This window comes from Embiotoca jacksoni, unplaced genomic scaffold (assembly GCF_022577435.1).
Source record: "Embiotoca jacksoni isolate LCO1_2020_lvr unplaced genomic scaffold, fEmbJac1.0.p SCAF_14, whole genome shotgun sequence".
Classification (NCBI taxonomy): Eukaryota; Metazoa; Chordata; class Actinopteri; family Embiotocidae; genus Embiotoca; species Embiotoca jacksoni.
In genome coordinates, this window is record NW_027185274.1 from 14,430,182 (window position 1) to 14,441,842 (window position 11,661).

Here is an 11,661-nt window from a genome sequence, read left to right on the forward strand (position 1 = left end):
GGATGATAATCAGTCTGCTTGTGTGTGCTGACCTCAGATGAATGCATGTGTGTAAAGATGTACGTTGGTTCCCTTTTAGTGTGACTGTGTGTCCATTAGAATGTCTATGAGTGTTTGGACTCATGTGTGTGTGTGTGTGTGTGTGTGTGTGTGTGTGTGTGTCCCACAGAGATAACAGCCTGTAAATGTACTGGGGCTGGACTTAGTGACATCACTATTTGAGAGGATCTGAGTGGCCAGGAAAGTCAATTAGAGTTAAACTGAGTTTACCAGCTGGACACTTCGTATTAGGGAAAAAAGTGTGTGTGTGTGTGTGTGTGTGTGTGTGTGTGTGTGTGTGTGTGTGTGTGTGTGTGTGTGTGTGTGTGTGTGTGGTGGAGGTGTGTGTAGAAGAGAGAGAGGAAAGGGGGTGGAGATACAAAAGGGAGGAACAGAGTAGAGAGGAAAGGAGAGACACATAGTAAGGAGGTTTAGGAACTAGAGGGAGTTGCTGCCAGTGATACAGTACAGACAGACAGACACAACTCATTTCTCCTCCTGCAGCGTCCAGCGGCAGCACCCGCCTGTTTCAAACAACCAGTGGAAGTGCAGGCAATAGAGAAAGGGAGTTGCCTACTAGCAGAGGTCAGGCAGGCAGGCAGAGGGGAAGCCGGTGGATGTTTTTAAGAGTTTGCTTATCTGACACTGACAACAGGATGAGAAGCTAAGCGAGGGAGCAGAGAGGCGAGAAAGACATGGAGCAAGCCGCATTACCGACAGTCCATTCACATAGGAGACATAGGAGAGACAGGCACTGGCTGCTCTGAGAGGTAAAAAGAGAGAGAGAGAGAGAGGTAAATAGTCCACTTTGTCCATTCTGTCCAAAGGAGCGGGAGCGGGAGCCGAGGGATCGTAACACTGGAGCTCAAGGATAAACCATGGACTCTGCATACATCCCACCACACCTGGACGTGAGTACAACATCCTTATCCTTCTCTCTCTCTCTCTCTTCTCTCTCTCTCTCTCTCTCTCTCACACACACACACACACACACACACCACACACATCTGTCTGTCAAGCCACAGGCCACAGGAACTGCACTGCTGAAACCATTAGTCACTCTGGGGAAAAATGCACACACACACTCATGAACATGCATACACTGCTGGCACACGGCATTGCTCAATCAAAATCTTGTCCGGTAAGCAACTTGCCCGAGAATAATGTGCCCATTATGAGTTCAAAGAGCATAACGTAACTCCCCGCCGCTGCAACATACACAGTATGAATGAATCAGTGTTAATGCTCAGCAGCTTTAATGGGAAAAGCAGAGGTGTGTTTTTGTTCTGTATTTCACATCGGTTCAGCTGTCAGACGCACAACGAGAGCAGTCTCTGAGCTTTCGGCAGTCATGGGGTAGATATGTCAGTATTTCCACTGATGCTGTTGCAGCGTTGTGCCTCAGCGGGGCCTCCTGTTAACCACAATGCACTTGTGACACTGAGACCGCCGAGCATCCCAGTCTGAAAGAAAAGAGCCGTGCAAGGATGAAAGAGATGAGCTGCAAACACATGGTGACCTAATGATGCTCGGTTGAAACGACACACAAATGAAACTTCACACAAAATAAAGTGCGTGTGCGCGTGTGTAGATGTGATACCTGCTCAGTCAGTGCAAGAAAGCACCAGGTTCACCCGACTCCTGGATGTCTGCACACACCAAAACTGTCTGTCTGTCTGTCTGTCTGTCTGTGTGTGTGCGTCTAAGTCTATTTCCAACTGTTCCAACACATTTCCAAACCAGCTCCTCCACAGTTATACGTGTTGGCGTGCGCTTACATGTGTGTGTGTGTGTGTGTGTGTGTGTGTGTATACGTAGCCTGGCTGCTAGCATGTGTTTAACTGCTCTTTGCGTGGACACACGTTTGTGTCTGCGTGTGTGTAGAACAGAAATGGATATTTGACATGTGGGTCATTAGCCTGCTAATCAGTCCAGCTGCAATGAATTAGAGTGCTGTTCTAATAGAGTCCAATAAAACCACACAGCAGCCGACCTGGAATATTGTTCTAATGATTTCATCTGTTCCGCCTCAGAAAGCAGAACCACAACTGCACTCGCAACTGTTTCGAACATTTTTCACATCACCCCCATTATATATTAACTCCACAGCTCAGAGTCATGCATTAATGACTAGTTAAGCATGGGGAGTATGGTGCAGCCATAACCTCACAGTTAATTATACTGACTATGGCATGTATGCTCACTTTATTTGCAACAGCATAAAAGCCCGCTGTGGAAAAAGAGCAGCAGTGAATACAGATGTATCCTCATAACTATTCTCAGGTGTGTATGTGTACACTGTACATCATGTTTTGGCTCATGAGGCTGTCTGACATGACATATTTTCATGTATTTGAGTTAGCTCAGAGCACTAAAACCCTGTGGCATGGGCGCTGCATGTATCATGTTCTAAGAGAATAAGACAGCAGCATAGAAAAATGAGAGCTGGAAGTGGGGTGGGGGGGGTGGGGGGGGATCAGGGAGAGTGAGAGGAGGAATTTGGGAAAAGAAACACGGGAAGAACAACAGGAAGGGAAAGTTGAGGGACCAGGCGTAACATGAAGACAGCGGCAGTGGATAAATCAGCCGGCTGCCGTGACACTCAGGCCCCCTGGCCTGGCAACAGTCTGCCGCACTCTTCCGCAAAAACACCATTCATTTAAGACCTAGGAAAAAGGAACAAGATTACAAAAAAAAAAGGGGGAGAGAGAGGGAACGAAAGACTGAGGAGGAAGAAAGCGAAGAAAGAACATTGAGGCACATGGGAGGCTGAATTATAAGATGGTATGGGAGAAAAAAAGAATGCAGTTACATAGAGTACTGTATGACAACACAGACGACAAGCAAAAGGACAAAGTTCAAGGAATGCAAAGAGGAAGGAGGAAGAGGAAAGGGAGCAGGGTTTGAAATAAACAGATAAAAAGAGAGGCAGAGAGAGAAACGGACGTCAGAGGTTTTAATCAGTGAGTTCAGAAAGACACGGGGCAGACCAGCAACGACACCCGTCTGCCGCACGCCAGGGTCACGCTACTGTCTGCTCGGGAGGTCAAGGCACTTCTAATATGTCTAATAGGCTGAGCTACGTGCATGCACACATGCAGGGAAACGACGCTCAATCACAGCCGCTGAACTCTAAACCTTCACCTCACCTCATCCCTGACCCATTCATCGTACAGCTCTCTTACTTTGTCCTCCGAGAACATTTCATTGGTCCATGTTGAGGCCAGATTCATACCAGGGAGGAAAAGATTAAAAAAAAAAAAAAAAAAAAAAGTCGTAACTGGGGGGTTGTGATCATAAAACTGTCAGTTTTTCTGGCAAGCCGGAATGAGTGGACGTTGGTGCGGGTGGCACCCTGATACACATGACATAAGGATGGTAAATTACCGCTGGATCCTCTTTGTCCTGTTTAAATTATATAGAACCAGTCATAACACAGACACCCAGGGAGAAGAGAGAGGCCGTATGTGTCAAAGTGATGTAGGGCAAGCTGTCCACAGTTTGCAACCTCTGGCTCTCTCTTCATCTGTGTTTCTCTGCCTCGCTCAGGCTGCAACACACCTTCTGGAGTGACAACTGAACCTTTGTACCTCAGTCCCCTGGGAGGTTTAGTCGGTGAAGAAAGTACAGGAGAGAGGTGGTGTTGTTGTTCTTAATCTGCTTTACAAGCCTCCACAATATAAGGGAGAGGCTGTCCTGTAGAGTGTCTAATCTGTAATTGTCCTCTGCTGCGTTTCCTCAGGTGAAACAGCCCTGGGTGTGGCTGCAATAATTGAATGGATAGCTACCAACAATCCCACGCTTGGAGGTGTCTTACTTTCCCAGGCCTGCCCTTTAAACCACGTACCATAGAACAACACGCACGCATAAGAATGTACACACCTTCACACCCGTGACCTCCTTTTAACCCCTTTTCTGACAGTGTGGTGAGATTAGTGCTCATTACAGCACCATTATGTGTTCACTCAGCCATAAACACCTCAGTTATTTCGCTTTAGAGGGCTTAATTGATTCTCTGTCCCTAAGAGAGATGAGATAAGAGATAGAGGCGAGAATGAGAGATATGTGAGATATGTGAGCACTCGGACAAAAAAGAGATAACAGAAATCTTAGATAGAAGTACTCTGATAGACAGTGATTCAGATGTCGAAAAAGCATTTGTCCAGTCAGCAGGGGCGACATGGGGTACATGATTCCATTTTACTCTCCTGTGTGGCAGTTGAGTTCATTTGCAGTTCAGATTGTTTTGTTTCTCTCCAGTCAATAGGTTTTACACCTTTGCACTGACCTCTTAACACATCACCTCTACCTCCTCAGGTCAAGAGGGCCGTTACCTTGCTGGTTTCTAATTACTCTCTCTAGTTATTAACACCTGTAGTACAGAGACGCAGGGTGTCAGCAAGGTTGCAGTAGCAATTGAGTGACCCCTGCGTCTGTGCTCGTGTTCCCGCGCTGAGGATAGTCATGGCGGGAGATAAGGTGAGCACTTGTTTGGAGTAAGCTGAATGGGGCTTAACCTTCCCAACACAGCCGAGTGTAGCCATAACAACCCTGTTGTGGGTTTTTCCCAATAATGAACATGAAAGTGATCTTTTTCAATTTCAATAATTTGAACTCATAAATGGGGTGTTTAGGTAACCAACAGAGGTTCAAAAGGACCCAATGTGCAAACCACAGGAGTTGAGCATAGAGTTTCTTTGATGAAGAGACTGATTGTTGGTCAGGGACAGATTGTTGGTAGCATTACATTAGCTGAACTCTATTTTCCATCATAAATTTGCTTCTCATTAGAACCCACTGCACCAGATTGACCCTCTTCTGTGCTCTTCCTTTTCATTTTCTGTATGTAAAAAAGGCATTGCATCTCAAACCCAACTTCTACAGTTCATGAGACGATGTGACATTTTTATGCATTAGCAAATTTTAGATCAAGATTCATTATAATCTTTTAAAATAGTTCATTTTAATATTTATTTGAACTGTAATGGCAACATATTGCATATCAGCGAATAGCTCATACTTTTCATACAATTCAAATTGATGTCTTTCCTTTCCTTCTATATCCAGGCAAAGCTCTTCTCTTTCCCTTCTGACAGTTCTTGTCAATCTCTCCAAAACGAGACAAGCTGTCACTTGCTTTGTTCACATTCCTATAGAAGGTATGTCCATATTCTTCAAAGTGCAATTATCCTCCTGGCCTGCAGGAGTCCAAAGTCAAACAGCGATAATTGCTGTAATGTAATGCTTTTGAAGATAGTTAATCCAAACATAAACAAATGAGTTTTGCCACCAACAAAATTCTAAATAAATGCAGGATTTAACCCTGAAATCAGACTAAATTCACTCATCAGCATGAGACAACAAGTACATCTGAACTATAAAGGTTGTCTGAGGTTTCTTTGTATGCGAGTATCAGTGAGAACAGCATTCAATCAGATCTGTATGTTCTATTAAGATCTAATATTCGTCCTGAATATACCTGCAAATAAAGGCTAAATTTAATTAGACCTTGAATTAAAAGATTTCTGCCCTCTTCACTTATACACAGTCACAGTTATGGAAAGCTGCTGAATGCTTCAATATGAACATTCTCCAGTGATTTGAAAAGGAAGAGAGGAGAAGAAAAAAAAATTGGTTACCCGTCATTGCATCAGGCCTCTACAACTCCATTACGTGTCATTGGAGTCCACGGCCTTTGATTAATGCTAGATGTTTTTGATACACAGCACTATGAGCTCTTTCACACATGAACACGCAGCATGATTAACACACAGAGACGCTTTAATTACTCCACCCGAGGTGTCCTATGAGATATATGGTCCTCGGGAGTAAGAAGCTTGTCATAAATTAACAAAGAAAAAACAAAGTAGCACTGTTTCTACAGCCAGGAGCAATAAGCATACAACTTCATATGGATATGTAGACAGTAAACTTCTTGAACATATGCCACATGAAGGCTGAAGACTAATGAGAAACTAGTGTGTCCAGGAAGAAGAAGACATGAGCATGATATACAGAGTCCAGGAGCATTTCGTAGGGGCTATCTCTTTTGCAGATTTCTAAACCAATACTTAATACTTTGTCATTATGTCATATGACTTACATTTTTGTACATAAATTTAACACACCTTTCTTCTTTTGTCCACCGCATCACCTGTCCTCCCTATCTCCCCCCAGGTCCACCATGTTCCCTGCTAACCTCCTGCTCCTCATGGTCCTGCTGCTACCTCAAGCCTCGTCTGGTCGCCAGGGTGGAGACACCAGCGAGATCGATCATGGCAGGGTCTCCTCCGCACCTTCCTTGTCAGGCCTGCCATCACTCCTGGATCCCAGTCTGGCTCAGACCATCCAGACTCTCCTCCTGAGCCGGCTCGGCCTGCAGTCTCAGCCAGACCCACGGCCTGGAGTGCCAGCACCCCGGTACCTCCTGGATCTCTACCGCTTCCACCAGCAGCAGTACCATCTGGTGGAGGATCCTTCATTTAGTTTCCCCAGCCAGCACATCCAGCAGGCCAACACTGTACGCAGCTTTCACCACAGCGGTAAGTTTACTGACACATCGAGATGCCATGCCGTCAACCTATTTCTGTGGATGTATAATTGAGCTGACCTTGACCTTTGAACTTTAGTTTCAGGGAGGCTGTTCATTCTGTGGACTTCTTTGAGCAGCCATACATTCAATATATGACAGCCGCAGATGTTTACTGACTCGCCTTTTAATAATCTAAACTCATAAATAAGATTCATTTCTACTCTCTTAGATGAGGAAGTCCTCTTTCAAAACATTTGAGAGCATGCTTAGACACATATATCTCACTCTGATGGGGATTTTGTCCTGGACTCTCTGGAGTCTTTGTCTTGGCCTTCTGATCATGGCTGGGTTACCTGTTAAGGTTCACCAGGACAAACATTTGCTCTTGACCCTCCACAGTTGCCTACAATTTTCCAATAATTCCAGCATATGCAGTGCGGGAATATGAGCATCAAATTAAAGAGTTCTTGAGAAGAAACCGGCGTTCTGTAGTGGATTTATTGCCTCTATTCAACACAGTTCATGCTCTTATTATTAGTTGCACATTCATGGTCTAAGACTGGAGATGCCTGTTTGTCAGGACTGTTTGCTCCAAACTGAGAAAGTGACACCCGAACACACCTGGAGTTATTTAATCTAATCTGGAGGGTCATGTCAGAGATAGATTGTGTTTTTCTGTGGCAGTGCAAATGGAATTCATAACGGCTGTCTTCTACAAGAAATGCCAACTAATGAATTGATAATGCACAGACTGATATTAGTTAATATTGAGGTTCAGATGTGGAAATTCCCAAAGAAATTTGCAGACGCTCAAAAATCCAACAGAAGAAACATTTACCACGTGGAGGGGGTTTTAATTTATTTACTGTTATTTTTAGATAGTGTGATCATTTTCCTGCTTTTGACATCATTCAAGAACCAGGTGGTCCTCAGTTAAATAAAGCGTAAGTCTAAACCCTACTAAACTCCTGCATTCCCTTGTCTCTCCTCCTCTTAGAGCCCTTTGGAGACAGTCCCATAGCAGAGGATCACACGAGAGTGCACATATCCTTCAATATCTCTTCCATCCCTCAGGATGAGAGGGTGCTCTCCGCTGAGCTTCGGCTCCTACGCAGTGACAGAGACTCCCTGGGCCCTGGGCCCCACAGACTAAATCTATACCTCTCTGAACACCATGAGCCTGAGCCCACTCTGCTGGAGACAAGGTTACTCACCACTCGCCTCCACAGCCACAAAGCAAGTGGTTTCTGGGAGGCTTTTAGCCTCAATGCAGAGCTCGTCCACAAGGCCCATGCTGTCAAAGGCAGCCTGGGCTTCGTCCTGGAGGTCAGACCTGAAAACGGCTCCACCTCACTTCCTGAGGAGAGCCTCTCCTCTGCTGCAAGTGAAGAAAAGACAGAGAAACACAAAGAGGGACACCTGAGGGTATGCAGGTCCGTGGGCCAGGACGATCACAGCTGGGCCCAAGAGAGACCCCTCTTGGTGACTTATAGTCATGATGGCCGCGGGGAGCCTTTAGTCAAACATGGCAGGAAAACCCCTGGTAATGTCCAGAGGATGAGAGGGAGGAAAGGGACGAAAAAAGTGGCCAGGAACAGCAGCAAGGGCCGCAATAGAGACCAAACCTGGGAAAAGGCCAAAAAAACGGGGTCTACTGTGCCGGGCTGGGGGGTTGAGAAAGGAGGGGTCAGCTGGAATGAACGTGGAAGGGTGAAAAGAAATGGTGGCCGTGCTGCGAAACTGAAACGCCTTTCCCGTAACAGATGCCGCCGTCACAATCTATATGTAGATTTCAACGACGTGGGCTGGCACAAGTGGATCATTGCACCCAGCGGCTACGATGCCTTCTTCTGCCTCGGAGAGTGTCGCTTTCCTTTGGCCGACCACATGAACTCCTCCAGCCATGCCATGGTGCAAACTCTGGTAAACTCTGTAAACGGAGCAGTGCCCCGGGCCTGCTGCGTCCCCACCTCCCTCAGCCCCATTGCCCTGCTCTACTTGGACCCTCAAGACCGAGTCGTGCTGAAGAATTATCAGGACATGGTGGTGGAGGGCTGCGGCTGTCGGTAGTGGGCTGGACAACTCAAACCCAAAGATGCTCTCACGCGGACGGAGGAGCAGCGTGGAAATAGGAAAAAACAGAAGCATGAAAAGGCAGATGGTGGGAAGAAGAGACTGTAGCAGCCAGCTAACTGCAAACAGACAGAGAGACTGATAGAGACAAATGTAGCAGCATAAGAAGGATGAGTGGGGAGGAGGGAGATAAGGGAAATGGATATAGCAGCTAAATCATCAGTACCAGGAGCAAGAAAAGACGTCAGACATAGAAAAAAGTAGAAACGAGTGAGAGAAACAAACGGACTCTGACATACAGCAGGATGAATGATTAGACAATGAGGCAGAGAAAAGACACAGGTAAACTGCTATGAATTACTTTTACTTTTCCCCATTTAGCAATGATGCACCTGTATACACCATCAACTGACGCTTTAACATCAATATGGTGTATTTTACGTTTGCCAACCATCTAGCTCCGATAAAGCTGTCTGACTGGCATGTGCACATGTGATCATATACATTTTAAGCTCTGGAGCAGGGTTTGCACAACTCTGTATCTTTCGGATGGACGTACTGATGACTGACACCATTAGCAATATGACGATGGCACCAGTATGGCATCTAAACGTTGTGTGAGTGCTGTTTGTGCCGTATTTTGAACCCAATAAATAGGGTTCATCTGTTTTTATGAAAGCTAATATAATGACAGACCGTCCCTTACAAGCACCCCTACATCGCAACAACAATGCTGAAGAACTATTATGCTATTATTTGAATGTACTACTATCACTATTATTTAAAAAAAGAGACTTTTTTGTAAATTTCTTTTGCAGACGTCAAGAAAATCCAAGTCATGGTTGTCTTGTGATTATAGATAATTCCACTGAATGGCGATTCTAACTTAAAAAACACATTATATATTTAAAATAGCAGCAATATGATGTATTTAATCTTGAAAATATTTAAGATACCTGCACTCAACAGAGCATACAGCAAACTGAAAGCCTGCCGTCCCCATGAAGTATGGTAGCTTTACACATACAAATGTTCAGTGTTTTGAATTAACAGTCTGTGTTACTTCCCACCTCATCATTGCACACATTTTGGTGTACAACACGCACATGATAGAGACATAAGTGGTGTTGCCTTTTAAAAGCTCAACTAACAATTCAATGGAAAGCTCTATGTATTGTAGCTACTGAAGTGTGTAACAACAGGTGTCTCCGCTAGTTGTGTCTGCATGTGTCAAGAATACCAAAAAAAGGAGGACTGATATTAAAACTGGGACTTTCGTGCCTTTCAAACAGGGGCTTTAAAAGTGTTCTCTGCTGAGCTTTGTAAATGTTTTTCAGTGTTGCATTTTTCTCTCTAGATGGAAACATTTAAGCAACAGCTTGTAAAATGTTTGACAATATACCTCTAATAAACAGAGCAAACAGCACAACTGTGAAGTGACGTTTCATTTGCTTCAACCTTCTTTTTTTCTTTTTCCACAGCCCAAATGTATTAAAGGCTTTGCATACAGTTTTCACATGCCAAAGCAAAGGAAGGAAACAAGAACCCAAAACCTCACAAAGAGAGCAAAGATCTTAAGTTTTGTGTATACGATACCCAAATTCACTGTGAATATACGGGTCTGGTCAAACTACATAAGGGAATCATTTGCAGTTGTTGCATCCTAATGGGTTGCATCCTGGTGTTAAATCTGAAACTATTGGAACGTCCTTTAATCAATCAATGAGGACCACACGCGCTAAAACTCTACCGCCACTACAACTTCAGCTAGAAAGAAAAACCTAGCATGACTTCACCTTCATCAAACTTAATTTGTGATGTCACAAACCCACACTCATGTCGTATGTCCTCCCTCAACACGGCCCACTTTCCAACCTTTTATGTGGACGAAAACACTAAGCAGTCATTCTATCACAGAGCTAGCAAGCTCCAGGACAGAGGACAACCTGTGATTGGCCTGGCTGTGTGTCACTCAGTAAAGAGTCAACCAATCAGATAAGAGGATCATTGATATCTATGTGCCTTAAAGACACAGATACGAAACAGTCGTTTTTTTGATGGAGCTCCGGAGAGAAGCTAAAAGAGGATATGTAAAACTACACTGAAATGTTTTTTGGGAATCAAAACTACAAAAATATATTTTTGTAGATATTAAGACAAATAAAACACTGGAAAAAAATGCTAAATATGGGACCTTTAAGTCCATGTTGCCTGTACTGAAATCTTTGTGTTCATTCATCTGCAAAACACCTCCTGATGACATAATCTGGAGGAATCCAAGCTCTCTTCCAAACTACAGACTGTTTAATTCCTTGTTTTTTTGTACGTAAATATGATGTGGTATTAGGTTGCATAGATTTTCTTTAAAAACACTTAATTCCTAATTACTTTAGTAACCACAACAGATGCATGCATTTCCAGCTGTAGATATTCACAGAGCCATGTCAATAGATTTCTCAAAAGAGTAAGGGGGGCCCCACAGAGACCACAAATGTACAGGGCTCAGTTTTTGGTGCTTCACCACTAGTTGCTCTGTCCAATGTTTGGTGTGAAACAGTCCTGCTGCTGAGCTTTTGGAGGTAACTGTACAGAGCATCCAGCTGGAACTCTCTAAACTTCCTTCCTCTGCATATTTCACCTCTCAACACCTGTCAGGAGTACCCTGGTAGGTTGTGTGTGTGTGTGTGTGTGTGTGTGTGCGTGCGTGCGTGCGTGCGTGCGTGCGTGTGTGTGAAGAGAAAACCAGAGCAAAGAGAAGAAAGTGAGGAGGAAGCTAAAGATGTGCACATAAGATGTGTCATATGATCACGTTCACAGATGGTGTGTGTGTGCCTCCGCTGCTCAACAGACTCCGAGCAGATTACACTTTGGGTTAGTGCCAGTACATTTTATCCGATGAGCTGTAACACATCATTGCTCACTTTGTGGTTGAGCGATAACCTCTGGCCTTTTTCCCTCATGACCCTTACTCACTGTTTCTCCTGCAACCTATCCTTTTTATTCTACCCTTCCTGACT

General features: G+C 44.5%; 1 protein-coding gene across 1 annotated transcript; it reads left to right on the plus strand.

Moving 5' to 3' along the window:
* The first annotated feature begins 326 nt into the window (after positions 1–326).
* On the plus strand, positions 327–10,073 carry bmp16 (bone morphogenetic protein 16). The gene is made up of 3 exons (XM_069148138.1): positions 327–950; positions 6,217–6,581; positions 7,569–10,073. The coding sequence occupies exons 2-3, from the start codon at positions 6,224–6,226 to the stop codon at positions 8,639–8,641; spliced, it is 1,431 nt and encodes a 476-aa protein (XP_069004239.1). The 5' UTR covers positions 327–950; positions 6,217–6,223; the 3' UTR covers positions 8,642–10,073.
* The last annotated feature ends 1,588 nt before the right edge of the window (positions 10,074–11,661 follow it).